At 42.8% G+C, this 16754-nt stretch overlaps 1 protein-coding gene across 5 annotated transcripts in view; it reads left to right on the top strand.

Moving 5' to 3' along the window:
- Window positions 1-743: 743 nt before the first annotated feature.
- Window positions 744-16754, top strand: part of MMP24 (matrix metallopeptidase 24) — a 50661-nt gene continuing 34650 nt past the window's right edge. The window contains exons 1-3 of one of the 5 annotated variants that reach the window (XM_077335162.1): window positions 782-930; window positions 14538-14597; window positions 16461-16537. Coding sequence is in view for 3 of the 5 variants with exons in the window: in XM_077335159.1 (XP_077191274.1) it covers window positions 808-963 (156 nt within the window). In the remaining 2 variants the exon portion in view is untranslated. Of the gene's footprint in view, window positions 964-14537; window positions 14598-16460; window positions 16538-16754 lie in introns of all 5 variants that reach the window. The other 4 variants (XM_077335161.1, XM_077335163.1, XM_077335159.1 and 1 more) reach the window with 4 other exon arrangements.

Genomic DNA, 16754 nt, shown 5'->3' on the forward strand with positions numbered 1-16754 from the left:
TATTTGCTAATGATTCTCTTCACAGCGGTACAAGTTTAGAGGAAGAAAATGTCTGTCAAGTAGCCTAATTCCAGACTGAATGTGTTAATACTGAGTTTGTTTTGAGGTTTGTGTTTTATTTTCAAAGGGCCCCGGAAATTAACAAAAAAATTGAAACTGTTCTTGTTAGTTGTCTCTTCAGAACTTCTGATATTGTCAATACATTTGATTTGCCTGGTTAAATTCTTGTCAGAGCAATCTGCGAGACCGAAGTGCGGAAACTATTTCCTGAAACGATATGAAGCAAAGCTAACGGTGTGGGGAGTTTGTGTGTGTGTGGGGAGGAGGGTTGAGTGCATCCGCTGGTAATTATTTCAGATGCAAAAACCAAACCCTGTGCTTTTGTATATCTGTTGCAAATTTGTCAGAAACTTTGCTTCAGTCTCTTGACCATCTGCACAGAAGACGTCTCTCTCTCTCTCTCCCGTAAAGGGGGAACTGGAACCAGCAATGCGAGATGTCTCTCTCTGTTCCTGGAGCTCTTCCTAAGACCTCTGGACCTTTTTGTGTTCTTGTCTTTCCCGCCGCCGTTATCTCAAGCTCCCCCGCCTCCTCCCCAGGGGGCCCTAAATCTTAACTGCGCGCCCTACATGTAGGGCAAGGCAAAGCTCGGCCGCGGAAGGCGGGCAGAGGCCGGGCGGGCTCGCTCCGGTTCCCTCCAGGAGCTGAGCGGGGTTGGACCGCTTCGCATCCCCCATCCCACCTCTCTGGCCGCGGCGCATGCGCGGTCGGCCAGGCCCTGCTCTCCCTGCCTGAGCAGGTGCAGGGATGGGCCCCGCCATGGAGCGGAGGCAGCGGGGATGCCGCGGAGCCCCAGCCTGGGGGTGCCGCCGCCTCCTGCCCTTCCTCAGCGCCCTGCTCTGCGCTTCTGGGGACCCCAGCGTCGGCCCGGTAGGGACGGGGAGCGGCGAGCCGCCAGCCTTGGTGGGTCTCGTGAGGGGCAAATGCGAGGAGCCGGGGGACGCCTTCCGTGCCGAGGGGCAGCCAGGGCCGGGCGTCGCCCCGCCAGCCGCCCGCCCGCCCCCCCCGGGAGGGGCAGCCGGGCTCGCCTCAGGTGCCCACCGGCCAAGGTGGCTCAGGGGAGGGGTGGGGAGGGAGGGAGGGCAGCGTGCTCGAGTCACCTCTAGGGATGGGCGAGGGAACCGTGCAGGTTGGCAGGGAGGGGCTGCCTAGGATGCGCCCCCCCCCCTCCCGCCCGCCCGCCACGCGCGCGCGCTCGGTGTTTTCTTCAATGAAAGTGGGGCAGGAAGGGGCGCCGGCTGCCTAGCGGGTTTGTTCTTTTGTCAGCCGAGCGGGGTTTTGCGTGAGGCTAATGGAGAGGGAGTGAGCAAAAGACTCCGAGCAAGGATGTGCTGAGGTGTGGAGGATTTGTTTGGGTACCACGAGCCAGGATGGATGCAGGCTGGCTGGCTGGCTGGCTGGCTGGCTGCCTTCAGAGCCTAGCTAAATAGGAAGGGGATCAACTATTCTCTCCCTGCAGGGACTATGGGGCCAAGGTGACTCAGTCATGGACTGGATGTTGGGGTTTTTTTGGGGGGGAGGGGGGTCTCATAGAGGAACCCTGGGTTAGAAAGGAATTGAAAAAGTGTACTGGGTTTTGTTGATTTAAGAGAGCTCGGCATAAGATTCCTCTCTCCATCCAGCCAAATTGCACAGAGAATGTTCCGTATATCCCCCAAAGATGTATTCAGAATTGTTGTGGGGCAATAAAGAAATATACAAACATATTATTGAAAAGCAGATATTGCCTTTATGGTGAGCATGAAACGAAGAAAGCTATGGCAGTAGCTTAATGTGTGTTGTTTTGGGCTGTTGATGTCAGTGTGCAGTTAAATTCCTCAACTGACCTTTTTGCTAGCTTCTATGATATCACGCTGAATACTTTTTGGCAGTAATAGCATTAATCAACATTAAGCATCAATAGATTCTCTTGACATTTCCTTTTATTAAAGGATGGGATTTTCATTAACTAATATCAAAACAAAACCATAAATAAAATGATACTATATTTAACTTTTCATGACTTGAAGATATGCAATTTTGATAACATTTTTTTCATATTCTGGGCAGTAGAAAAATAGTGGTGGCCAGATAAGAGATATTCAATTTTCTTTGCTAGGAAAACAAAACTGAACTTTACTGACTGTCTTCATTCTTAGTGTAATGATTTTGAAGATTGCATTAATGAGATGAGTGCTATGTGAATGGGCAACAGATAAGAAAAGCTCATTTTAAGAGTGCCAATAACTCCACTGTACTAGCAATTTTGCTTGGGTTTCTCTAACATTACAGCCTTGCTATGCCATAGGGTTAACTCTGCAGCTATAAAATGTTCATAGAGCAGTGGCAGCTGGGCCAACTAACCTACGCATAAAACTCTTGATGCATGGCCAGTCTGTTTCATAATACTGACTCATTAGCTGATGACTTTTTAAGTTGGTGGGGCTGCAGTTTTAACCCCCTTTTGTGAACAACACTAGCACTCACATAGCATGCAAAGAAAGCCTTTAAACATGTGCACAGTAGCATGTTCTCCTAATGAGAAACATTTAGCTGTTCTCTATACATCATAAATAAGAAGAATAGCACTTCAGGTGAGAAGGTCCAGTGTCCAGAAAAACATAAACCTCAACACAATTAAATATATTAATTTTTAACAAACACACCAAAACCCATTGCCAAAATAAATGATTAAAGTTTTTACAATATCAGGGGATGCTTGCTTCTTGGAATATGCACTTTCCAATATCTGAATTCTAAAAAGCCAAACTATTTCTATACCAAATATTGATGCAACTAATTAATTAACATGGAAAATAAGGGTGTAATTTGAGTCAGGGCTCAATAAAGTTTAGTTTTAGAAAAAATGACTTTCAGTCCTTAGTTCTGAACATTTAGTTGTAATTTCTGACCATGTACAGAGCATCCTTTCATCCCTGATTAAACACCACATACAAAAGAGAAACTGATATCGCCTTTTAATTAAACAGTATCCACAAAGGAAGTATCCAAACAGTATCCAAATAGAAGTGCACAAAGGTTTTCTCTTTCATCTAGTGACAATTTAGCTTTAAAAAAGAATTTAGATAAATTAATAGTAAAAATTATGGTGGGTACCTCCATGTACCTCCATGTACAGAGGCTGTAAACCTCTGAAAATCAGTGTTAAGAAGCAACATCAAGGAGGACCTTGGTCTGCGTGCTGTGCTCATTGGCAGGACACCTAGGTGGCTATTGTGTGAAACAAGATGCTGGACTAGATGGACCATTGGTCTTATCCAGCAGGTATTTTCTTATGGGGGGCAGGAAAGTCCAAAACCTCAGCTGATCTGAGGAAAGTCCCAGAACACAATTTAAACTTGAGGAGAATGGAGAGGAATCTAAATAAGCCATATTCAGGCTGCTATCTGAGTTGCAGCTGGTTAGTCCCTCTGTTAGAGTCAACACCAGGATCCTGACTATGCACAGTTGGTTTGTCTTCTCTTAGCTCCACAAGGCATGCACTATATTTTCAGGAGCTAACAGGTAGCTTGCAAGCTGTAAAATTAGGCTCAGTAAAAGCAGACCCATTATATAGGAGAGGTTTGTTTGGGTACCACTGAGAAAGCCCAGAGGCAGCTTGAGATGCCATGTGATACTCTACTCCGGGGTGGCCAATCTGTGGCTTTCCAGATGTCCATGGACTACTATTCCCATGAGCCCCTGCCAGTACATGTTGGCAGGGGATCATGGGAATTATTTGTTGTAGGTTTATGTATTTAGATGTTGTGCTTTGAATATTGGAAAAAGCAGTATATAAATTTTGCAATTAAATACAAAAACAATACCTCCTAATTACATCTATTAGAATCATTGTATAGGGGTGCAGACAAGTTATTTGGCCAAACTCCTGTTAATTTCAAAAGATGCCATTTTAGAAATAAATTATTTCCTAATATTCTATGTAATTTGTCAAGAAAATTGTGGAAAACTATGCCAGTACAACCAATGAAATGTTTAAAAATATTTCACAAATGTATGAGTGACTGCCAAATAACTACATTGTTAATTCTGTATGCTTGAGTTTTCTTTCGACTTGTGTTGCTTGCTCAAATTGCAGCTCCTCATGCCACATGGCAAACTATTTTTAAAACTAAAGAGATTTTCCAAAGCAGAATATGATCTGGCATAGGGTCTGCTTTCCAGCAACAGCAAAAAGTCAGAATCTCACCAGGTATAGGCCTTGACTGTTCCTTATATAGGTATTTGGATTGTAGCATTATTGTGTTTTCACTAACCAGTATAAATTCCTCTACTTAAAAAAAATTGGGGCAAATAACAAAGTTACCTTTTTAAGCTAAACATGTTTTCAAAAATTATGCAAGTATAAAAATATAAATATCAAATAGCAGCAATTCTTTTTAAAATTCTTGTATATTTACAAACAAAATATTTATGGGACTTTTTTGGTTAACTTCCTCCTATATACAACCTACAATATGCACTCTATAACAGTGGCATCAAAAACATGACCCAGAGGCCATAACCAGTCCATCCAGGTTCTTGTCTGTTCCATGGGCAACTGGTGTGAAAGAGGGAAGGCAGGAGGCTGTTGGGAGGGCGGGGGTGCATGCAGTGAAGTAAGTGTGGTTGAGTAGTCAAGAAATTAAATGAAATGGCTAGATGCTATATGATATCCCTTGGAAAAAACAGAGGGCCATTCCGCACAACCGCCAATGTAACTAATTCTGAGTGCTATTGAAAAGCGCTGCAATTAACAGTGGCAGGTCTCAGTAATGCATGCAGCCATTTTTCTTGGAAGAAAGGCTCTCCCACTAGTGCTGTTCTTGTAATGCACAAGTTTCTGGTCTCGCCATAATCGCAACAAAGGAGGCGATATTTTTCCGCGCTTCCTCCCGCCCCTGGCCGTCAATCAAACCTAGCAGCCAATGAACTGTTGTGTTCATGCTTCCCTTTAAAAACTGTTTTTTTAAAACCCAAACTGTTGTGATCGTGCGTCCCTTTAAAAACTGGGGTTTTTTTACGCCCCAAAACACCTGTAGTAACGCATATTTGTTCATTCGATGTATCAGAAAGACTTTTTTGCTGGCGTAGGAGCTGGTGCTTAATTGTTTACACCAGTAGTCCCCAACCACTGGTCCGCGGCCCTGTACCGGGCTGCGAGAGCCTCGGCAGTGGGCCGCAGCTCCCTCTCCCCGCCCCCCCCAGCAAGAAGCTTGCCAGGCCGCGAGCAAATAGGTTGCCAAAGTGGCCGATTAGCTTGCAGCCTGGCAAGCTTCTTCCTGCGGGAAGGGGGGGGGAGGGAAGCGCGACCGCCAGCACGCCACCGGCACAAATGTGCATGTGCGGACATGCCGCGTATGCATGTTTGCACCCGTCAGTTTCGTGCATGTACGCATGCAGAGACCCACCACACATGTTTGTTTGCAACCTGCTGGGAGCGCAAACGTGCATGTGTGCATGCGCGAAACTGCTGTGCGTGAATGTTTGCGCCCCTGCTGGGTGCAAACTCATGGGTGTGGCAGGTCCTCGCATGCACGTTTGCATGGGGCTGCTGCACATGCACGGGCCCCGGGTCGCCCTCTCCCTCCACCCCTTGGGAGCGTTAAAAAGGTTGCGGACCGTTGGTTTACACACTCTTAAAGTTCAACAAAAAAATCCCCCCGGTGCAATTTCTAGCCGAAATTACAGGCAGTGTTGAACTGGGAGCTGTATTATGCTCAGAAACTTTACAGACAATTGTTTGTGGAGGGATTTCAGCCAAAGAAGCTTATTAGTTGCTTTTGCCGGTTTAAGGGGGAAAAATGGTGATCGCAACATCAGAAGATTGGGTGCAAGAGATTAGGGAGGGACATTCTTGCTACCACTATATTGAGAACGCACATGTCTTTTTCAGATATGTTGCAGGTTGTTCTCAAGAGTCTAGTGGGGTTTTTAAGGGGGAATCCACGTTTGTGGATTCCCCGAAAAGTGCTACAATGAAGCGATTTTTGCGAGAGTGTTGCATATTGTGTACGACGTTGTGTGTAATGTTAAAAAATAGTGTTACACAATGGTAAGACTTCAGCAACATTAACACTGTGCTGAATGGACCCTAGTCTTGTATATGATTAAATACATTTATTGGGGCGTGTAAGGATTCCCCAGTAAATCAATAGCTTTCACTCCTAGGAATAAATTGCTTTTGTTTGTATTTCAACTAAAACATAATATCATTAATTGGGTTTGCCTGTGTCAATAATAAACTCTATATCTCCAGTACCTATTCATTTTATGACAGATATGGCCCAGCCCAACACAGTAACATATTCAGATCTAACCTTTGTAACGATTGAGTTTGACACCTTTGCTTATAACAACTGTTATTATACAGTAAAGGTAAAGGTATCCCCTGTGCAAGCCCCGAGTCATGTCTGACCCTTGGGGTGACGCCCTCCAGCGTTTTCATGATATACTCAATACGGGGTGGTTTGCCAGTGCCTTCCCCAGTCATTACCGTTTACCCCCCAGCAAACTGGGTACTCATTTTACTGACCTTGGAAGGATGGAAGGCTGAGTCAACCTTGAGCCAGCTGCTGGGATCGAACTCCCAGCCTCATGGGCAGAGCTTTCAGACTGCATGATTGCTGCCTTACCATTCTGCGCCACAAGAGGCTCTCTGAACTGGATTAGATGACCTTAAATACCAGCTATTTGTGGACTGGGCCAAAGCCACCCTTCAGTACCATCAAAATCAATGGAAGAAGTTAGTTTGAGTTATCCTATTAATATTAAGAGGAGCAGTGCAACTTTCTCTGGCTCATGGTATAAATCTATGTCAGCCTTTCTCAACTTTTTTACTATTAAGAAACCCCTAAAACATTCGTCAAACTTTGAGAAACCCCATAAATGGTGTGATAGTGTGGAATATGGTTGGGAAGCATAGTTGTGAAAATGCCCCCCTGAGGCCTCTCTCCTTCCCAGCTCCTCCAGGCCCATCACTGGCCATTTTGGGAGGGTGTGGGTGGGTCAGTATGACCATATATAATCAAATCACCCAATAAATCTTTAAATGTTTAACAAATTAAAAAAATATAAAAGTACCCTCAGATAACAAAAACAATCTCCTACTGAAATGGCAATATAAGTATATTATATTTGTCATTTGTAATTATGACTTCAGTATCATTTTTCCCATTTTACATGCATTTCTGTCTAGTTGAGTATTAACTGAGAAATTAGCTGAATTTTATACAGCCATGTCTTGCTCAAATAACTGGAAACACTATTTTCCCAGCAAAATATTCTCTAAGCAAAACATTTATTGAAATTTAATTACAATGGGTTGGTACTTCCATTCACATGACAGTTTTGCAGTTTTTGCCTTCTCAGTGCAGTTATACCTGAGGGTCCAGTAACTCCCCCCCCCCGGAAGAGCTTCTGGGTGCCCAGCAAGCTATAGCAGGTAATGGGAATTTGAAAATTTGAAAATTCCATTCTGGAAGCCTGACTTCGTTTGTGGTGTATAGCAGCGGTCCGCAAGATTTCGCCCGCCGCGGACCGCTGCGGCGTAGTGGGGGGAGAGGGCGGCCTGGGGGACCGCGCACGCGCGGCAGCCCCAGCGCAAACGCGCATGTGTGGCAGTCCGCGCATGCGTGTTTGCGCCGCCGCCATGCCGGCGGTCGTGGCTCCCCCTCCCGGCCCCTCCGGGCCGCCAGCAAATCGGCTACTAAAGCGGCCGATTAGCTTGTGGCTCGGCAAGCTTCTCTTCCCTCCCCTCCCGAAATAAGAAGCTTGCCGGGCGGTGAGCTAATTGGCTGCTTTGGCGGCCGATTTGCTTACGGCCTGGCAAGCTTCTTGCTTCGGGGGGGAGGGAAGAAGGAGCCGTGGCCCGGCACCGGGCCGCAGCCCGCGGGTTGGGGACCACTAGTGTATAGGATCTGAACTGTTTCTAACATCCCCTTGGCTGATATTGAGAAACTATGAAAATCTGTGAAACTGATTTTAATTTAGTACCTGTTCTACCATGGTATCTGAAGATTAACATCTCATATCCCACAATACAAGAAAAGTTGTCAGAGCACTGAGTTGCAGAATTTCCACAGAGGGAAGGGAGATAACTTTTACCCCCTACTGCAGATCTCGTATTCCCTTCTGCCCTTCCTGGGGAGGTTCTGTGTCCCCCAGGAGAGGGAGGAGGCAAGGCAGTCATGCTCAACCAATGGGAATCCCTTCCATCAACAAAGATCTTTGGTAGACCCAAGCCATTGCTCTAACTTACAACATCTTTCATTCACTAAACTACGGGAGAATGCATGGCATATACAGGGCTTCTTATCATATCACTGTTAATCTAGAAATTTACTTGAGAAATTCCAAACGGTAAATTGACATATTCCAACATAGAATAGTTTTAATGCCAAATAAAATTAAGTAAGGTCCTATCCTTATTCTTCAAATCCTTATACAGCTCTTTAGGGAAAATACTTTCTGAGAGGCACTTCCTTTTCATTACTTTGCCTCTATGTCTCATTTATAAGGTTTTGTTGCCTCTAAAATGCAGCATGAATATGAGCCAATCTTAAATTGGGTTTGGGGGAGAGAACGGATGTAAATTTTCTCAGTTTGAAAACCATGGGGATAACTTTTTCTTGTTTTGTTCCCAAAACCACAGAAATGTCAGAGGAAATTTAAATTTATGAAATATTTACTTTAATATCAAGCCTAAATTTATTTTACTGCTTCAAAAACATAAAATGCATAATTTATAAACTGCCATATATTACTGTAGTATTTGGTGTAGTTATGAAATTTTAAAGTATAAATGCCTTAATTTTTCAATAAAAAAATGGCAAATATATTCAAATATTCCTGTTACCAGAAAGAGTATATAACTGTGGCTATCTCAGCACATATATGTTCGTTTTAAAGGGTCACCAGAAGGAAAGCAGCAGTCGATGATCCTGTTATATGCAGCATACACATAATTAATCCCTAATGTTGTAGATGGTTTTATGTTAAAACCTCCATATTGTTCATTTCAATGGAATCTGGGTCCCCAAATCTCTACATTCTATACCAGGTTTTCTCAAACCTCCCAGGGAGCCGTGTGACACCTGGGTTTCGTGAAACCCTGGGGCTTCTTGAGGATATGGAAGGGTTTCCCAAATGGGTGGGAAGTTAACTATTTTTTTAACATATTGTTTAAATTTGCTAAACATTTATCGGGTATATGACCTATATGGTTATGTTGACCCCCTCCCAAAACGGTCAATGATGGGCCTAGAGGGGGTGGGAGGGGAGGGGCCTGGGTGGGCATGTACACAGCTAGGCTTCCCCGCCATATTCTGCATGATCACACAAATTCTGGGGTTTCTCAAAGCCTGAAGAATGTTTCAGGGGTTTCTCAATGGTGATAAGGTTGAGAAAAGCTGTTCTAGATGTTTGATTCCTTCCTTAATCCCCACCAAAATCTTTAGAGTGAGAATAGCAACACATATTTGAATAAAATTGCACCAAAATCTGTCCTATAAGCTTAATGATGATTTGAACTGATGCCATTTTAGGTAAAAAGAAGTTTGTAGACAAGTTGATTATTTGCACTGGCATATCTGTCAGCAATCTAAGCATATCTTCTTTTGTGACATTATGCTGGCACAGCAGTCAGTATGTTCCATCCAAAATATTGTTTGCTGGTGCAGCAAGTCTTACAACTGAGCTGTTAGTCATTTGAGGATCACCAGTGAAGCCTTTCTGAGGGTTCTTGAGTATATAACATTATTATGACCATAAAATAACTGCTTCTGCAGGGTATTTTAATTTCTTATAAGAACTGTGAAACTGAATTTTCTGTAGAACAACAGTGGTTCTCTGTCACATCTTGCCAATATGTTCTGGTGTCATATCACTGTAATCCCCGTATGGGACTAAAAGGGTAAAAAAGGCATTTAGGTAGCTTGGTAACTTCTTTAACATGATTATTTTAATTTTTACATACATTTGCTGTGGTCCGTTTCTGAGCTGTAAACCAGGACATTCCTGGGTCAGATTTAATATCAAGCACAAATTTGTGAGATGTCCTTAAGGAAGTTTCTGTTCTTTCAGTCTCATAATAATACTAGCATACTTAACAGGGCTATATTAAGATTCCTATTATAATATACCTTGAAGTCCTTTGAACTTCTGACCCATACTGTATAAATGCTAAATATTTATTACAACTCAGTCTAATAATAAAGTTGCTGCAATAAAGAAGTACAAAGGTGCCACCCGCAGAAGCTGTGGACTTCTACATATTTAGTGGTATAGTCGGTTCCATGTTAGCAAATACCTGTACATTTTGGGGGAGAAGCCTGAGGAGGGGAGGGTTTGGAGAGGGAAGGGACCTCAACAGGATATAATGCCATAGGGTCCACCTTCCAAAGTGGCCATTTTCTCCAGGTGAACTCATCTCTATTGCCAGGAGATCAGTTGTAATCCCAGAAGATCTTTAGCTATCACCTAGAGGTTGGCAACCCTAATATTTGGGGATATTTTAAAAGTATGCATAAAAATATGTATTCATAAATTAACGATGGCAGATTTTTGAAAATTGTGCAAATTGTCAATTTTTTTTAATCTTTCTTTTTCTAAGCAGTCTTAATGAAACCAACATTATTTTTGTTGAAGTGAAGCTTCTGGAATAAAGACTGCTCTTGGGGCATATCTGCACATTAGTAAAAATAGCGTTACGCCAGTTGAATGGCAAAGCGCTAAATTTTATTGCATTTCCCAGACCTTCCTCACCTTTTTGCTGTTTTGCATTTTTCTGCCAACTTTTTGCGTGTCTCACCCTCAACATCTGCTGATGGAAATGGCGGAAGAGAGCAACGGGCTTTATACATGTCACACTTCCGCCTGTCAATCAATTTAAGCAACCAATCCCTTTCCTCTATTGACTACAATGGGAATTTCAGCTTTTATGCCTTTCCTGGAGCCTGGGGGGGTGTTGAGGTACAGCCTCCAAACTTTCAGGATACTTCTAGTAGGCTATTCCCCGAATCCCCTCCAAATTTCAGAATGATTAGTCCAAGAGATCCACGTCTAGGGGATCCTGAAGAGGGTGCCCCCATCCCTCCATTATATCCTATCGGATGGACTCTCCATTGGATATAATGGAAGGATGGAGTCCCCTCTTTGGGAGCCCCTAGAAGTGGACCCCTTGGACCAGCCATTATGGAATTTGGAGGGGCATGAGGTAAGAGCCTCCTGGAGCTACCCTGAAAGTTTGGAGGCCGTAACTTAAGGCCCTGGGAAAGGTAGAAAAGCCAAAAGTCCCATTATAGCCAATGGCCACATTGACTTTAATGGGCACCAAACACAAATCAGCTGGATTGGGCCCATAGTCATTCATGAGTCCTTTGATTTTTTGGGGGAGAATCGTTCCTGATTGGGGGGGAAGAAAACTTTTGAGAGGCACGCTTTGTGTCACAACACAGAAAAACATTTTCTTTTATTTCTGGCATCGCCTATACGTGTGTCCATCTATTCGTTGCTCCAGGCACATTGCCATTTTAAAAAATAAATCCTGTCCTCGGGAGAGGGAGGTGGGTGCAAGGGCGGGATGATACAGATGACTCTAGCATTTGAGTCTCCATACCTTCCTTCTGCTGATTGCTCTCCGGGCGCTGGCACTTTTTAGATTGGTGAATCCACTTTATGTGTTTCCCAAACTTGCGCTTTAAAATTGAGGATGTGGTGAGCTGTCAGTTGGCCAGACACTGGATGTGGACGATGTCATACAGAGCGACCAGAATATAACGCCTACATTAGGTAAGCATTTCACTATATTTATCGTGTGCAGAAAAGCCCTTGGAATTCCCAGCTATAAAGAAATGTTTCTATAATTCATCCAAAATCTAATAAAGTCAACCTAAACTAACACTTTAAAAAGAGAGATTCTATGAGTCATTTACTGTATTCAGTTACCTACAAAGCTAATTGTAATACCAGGAAAGCATTTAATAAAGTAGAAAAAGATGCAAAAATCTTCAGTGACTGGAAGCTAATATACATACCCAAAAAAATTACTTCCCACTGATGGCAAGTCATTTCTGGTTTCATTCCAAAGAGATATCTAAAATTCCATCCTTTGTAGAGGCTGTCTTTTTGTAGAGGCTAGCTTTATGAAAGATGGATTCTTTCTTAGCCATCATTAATAGTTATTGTGCAGTTATAGGAGAGACTTCAATGATCTGTTTCATGTGGGCATTTGGATTATTCAGTGGTGGACTGAGGAGTTAAAATGGCCCTGAAAAAAAAACCCACCCATGTGACACATTACTTCTAACTACCTACATTCACTATATTTCACTGGCAGCCAAGTTTTGTAAACTTGCCAGGTAGATCATTGTGTCTGAGTGAGGGTGTGCTGAGGCAACAGTTGCTTGTTACCTTTTCATTACAAATATGGTGTTGTGCAGGACAAATACATGATACTTGGATTTTAGTAAAGCTTTTGACAAGGTTCCCCATGATGTTCTGATGGATAAGTTGAAGGACTGCAATCTGGATTTTCAGATTGTTAGGTGGATAGGGAATTGGTTAGAGAACCGCACTCAAAGAGTTGTTGTCAATGGTGTTTCATCAGACTGGAGAGAGGTGAGTAGCGGGGTACCTCAGGGTTCGGTGCTCGGCCCGGTACTTTTTAACATATTTATTAATGATCTAGATGAGGGGATGGAGGGACTACTCATCAAGTTTGCAGATGACACCAAATTGGGAGGACTGGCAAATACTCCGGAAGATAGAGACAGAGTTCAACGAGATCTGAACACAATGGAAAAATGGGCAAATGAGAACAAGATGCAATTTAATAAAGATAAGTGTAAAGTTCTGCATCTGGGTCAGAAAAATGAAAAGCATGCCTACTGGATGGGGGATACGCTTCTAGGTAGCACTGTGTGTGAACGAGACCTTGGGGTACTTGTGGATTGTAAACTAAACATGAGCAGGCAGTGTGATGCAGCAGTAAAAAAGGCAAATGCCATTTTGGGCTGTATCAACAGAGGCATCACATCAAAATCACAAGATGTCATAGTCCCATTGTATACGGCACTGGTCAGACCACACCTGGAGTACTGTGTGCAGTTCTGGAGGCCTCACTTCAAGAAGGACATCGATAAAATTGAAAGGGTACAGAGGAGAGCGACGAAGATGATCTGGGGCCAAGGGACCAAGCCCTATGAAGATAGGTTGAGGGACTTGGGAATGTTCAGCCTGGAGAAAAGGAGGTTGAGAGGGGACATGATAGCCCTCTTTAAGTATTTGAAAGGTTGTCACTTGGAGGAGGGCAGGATGCTGTTTCTGCTGGCTGCAGAGGAGAGGACACGCAGTAATGGGTTTAAACTTCAAGTACAACGATATAGGCTAGATATCAGGAAAAAGTTTTTCACAGTCAGAGTAGTTCAGCAGTGGAATAGGCTGCCTAAGGAGGTGGTGAGCGCCCCCTCACTGGAAGTCTTCAAGCAAAGGTTGGATACACACTTTTCTTGGATGCTTTAGGATGCTTAGGGCTAATCCTGCGTTGAGCAGGGGGTTGGACTAGATGGCCTGTATGGCCCCTTCCAACTCTATGATTCTATGATTCTATGATACATCCAACATGGGCCAGATCATAGGTACACTACCTGACTCACCTGTTTGACTAAATTTAGGGAAATACTGGTAAGAAATGTTAAATCCACTGTTTCTGAATGTCAGTACATTGTAGGAAATGCCCCTTAAACAGCACTATTGGCTCTTCACTAGGGGAGGTGTGTGCGTGTGGGGAGGAGCTTCTAACCAACTTTTGACAGTTGAAAGGGCAGAGGGTCTCCCCACGCTTTCTCTGACTCTACCTGCCATATGATGGATACATAGAATCAGAGATAAGGGGCATAAGGCACCCTCCTGGCAAAAGCAGGGTGGGAGGGAAACGATGCTTCTCCCCCACCTTGCAGTGTCAAGTGAATGAGGGCTGCTTAAGATAGTTCCCCTGATGTACATCTGACTGCAAATTGGATAGCATGCCTCTGTCCTGATTGCCAACTTCAAAGAGGTGCCCAGAAGTCTCCCAGAATTACAAAATGGCTGGTTTTGAAGGTGAACTGTATGGCATTATACCCTGCTGAGATCGCTTCCCTTTCTAAACCCTGCCCTTCCCAGACTCTTTTGCCCCCCGACCCCATGTACTGCTTCCCCATAAATAGACAAAGAGATAATAGTTGGGCTCATGCCTGAACTAAATTCCTCATGAGGAGGACTGTCTTATCATTGCTCCAGGTGCAACCACAGCAGCTGTCTGGACTGGGTAGCTTTCCGGAACACCAGTCCACTGGAAAATCTCAAGATATTTAAACAGCTAATCTGCCTGGGGTTATCAGTGATTTTCTCATGTTTTAGCATGTAAACTGAGGACATTCCTTGACCAGGTTTGAGCAACATCAGTAGCAAAATGCATGAATGTAAATACTAATACTTTTCATATCCTTGTTTATAAGAACTATATCTAATTGTCTGGAAGGGAAGAAAAATCTGCTCTGGTGCAACAATTTGCTATGGTATGTCAGACTTTTCCCCATACAAATATCTTCAGTTCCACAATCTGTACTGTAAAACTCTCAGATAGGGGGTTAAACATGTCTTTTCTAGTAACATTTTTGTGATTCAAAGGGAAAGAAGCAAACTTTAGATAGCTAAGCAAAAACTGTAGGGATCCTGGGAATGAGAAATGTTTGACTAAATTTAGGGAAATATTGGTAAGAAATGTTAAATCCACTGTTTCTGAATGTCAATTCACAGATCCTGAATTTAGAGAGGATCACTACAATTGCAGCCATTGTGTCTTTGTTCCATTCACCTTTGGTGAAGCCAAGGGTCTCTTTTGCATCACCATGGTCTACTTTAACCTAATTAACTTTGCATCACACCTCTTCTGCTCCATCTTTCTCCAGCATGTAGATTTTGCATCATGATGAACGACAACATCTCTTTCTCTCCTTGTTTTTTATGGTTGCCTGTTGGCTTGTTTTATGTATTCTTGGACACACAGTCTGAAGAAGTATTCTGTGGAATGCTGAAGCTTCCTTACTATTTTGTGACATTTTGTTGCTTTTTAGTTCTAGATACTTAGCAAGATAAGTGCTTTAGTTTTGAGAACAAAACTGAAGAATAATGCATTCACATTGACTAATATAATAAAGATGACCTTGCCTTTAAATGACATACATCTGAAATCAACAGGTGACCCCCAGTTCAGGAGATATCCCATCCAGGAATCCTTTCAAAAAAATCTTTAGCTGAACAGTCAGCAGGTTTTGGATTTAACCACACAGCATATACATTGAGTTGATACTTACTGCTTTAGATCTCTTAATCAACTGGTGAAAGGATGTAATACTGCATACCATGAAAACAATGGGAATTATAGCACAAAATAATATAGTAACAACATAGTATCTACTAAATTGCACAGATCCAGAATATCTCAGGTGATCTTACCAACCTGTCATCTGAATCCTCTGGTATGGCTGCATATTGCTGCTGTGATACACTGTGAATTGTTGTAGGAAGGCGAAAGATGGAGACAAAGCTCACTCCCCTGGGGAAAAGCAGCTATGCAGACTCAGCCTTGGAAATCCTGTCTGTGGTTTTGGTCAAAAAACTTGTTTCTAGGCAGAAAGAAAATTCAGGCTGTAGTACCAAATAGATGCTTGACGGTGGCAGCATTCCAGATCTGGTAGGGTAGGCATGTATGACTTCTCTCATATATTTTAAAGGATGTGTGATATGAAACCTTCATGTTAATACTAATTCACATGTTCTTTAAAGAGCATGCTGAGACACCCCTGACAGTGATAACATGAACCACAGCACAGTTGCTGCTAGCTTTGCTGCCAGTTTGAAAGTTTGTATTGAAAATGCTATTAATGAATCCCACAGTATTCAAGTATTAGAGTTAATTGCTATTACACTGTAGGCTTGAAGTAGAAATGAAATGTGTTTCCAAAAATATACTTTGGTATATTTAGTTAAGCAAATCATATAGTTAAGCTGGTGGGCATCTAGTTCTTTTGACTTTTAAAAATTCAAAATGGGATGTCCTGTCCCAGCCCCAATATTTGCCATATGGGGATAATAATACTGATTGACATGGCTTTCGTAAGGATTACTGTGACAATATGTATGAGGCTATTATTATTATCATGATCAGAAATGGCAAATATTACTGGAGGGACAATGTAGTTGGGATGAGAGAATATAATCTTGGGTGCAAATATGTGGAATATGGATTATTTGAAATAAAATATTTTGTAATGTTTGAATAATAAAGTCTGTTCTTGTTGATGTCAGAGACTGTGATCTCTACTGCACAGAACATTTGCATTTATTTAACTTGTAATCGTTTGCTCACTATTTGACAGGTCCGCAAGCACCTTGCTGTCAGAACTTGCAACCTCCGTGTGCACTATGCTGCCAAAGCCTATTGTGGGATGCATAGGTAGCAACCCTAGTTTAAGGTTGCTTTTTGACTTGCTTTGGAGGCAGAACTAACATTCTCCCAACAACCTAATTGCAAACTAAACTAACTAGTAGCTATAACATTACATTTACAAAATCTGTACTAATCATTATAAATACGTAAGGCTTTACTACACATGACAACAGCAAACCTTTTTGTTAAAATCTTTGTCTATCTCAGTTTCATATAAAATGAG

The sequence above is a fragment of the Paroedura picta genome, chromosome 4 (assembly GCF_049243985.1).
Source record: "Paroedura picta isolate Pp20150507F chromosome 4, Ppicta_v3.0, whole genome shotgun sequence".
NCBI lineage: Eukaryota > Metazoa > Chordata > Lepidosauria > Squamata > Gekkonidae > Paroedura > Paroedura picta.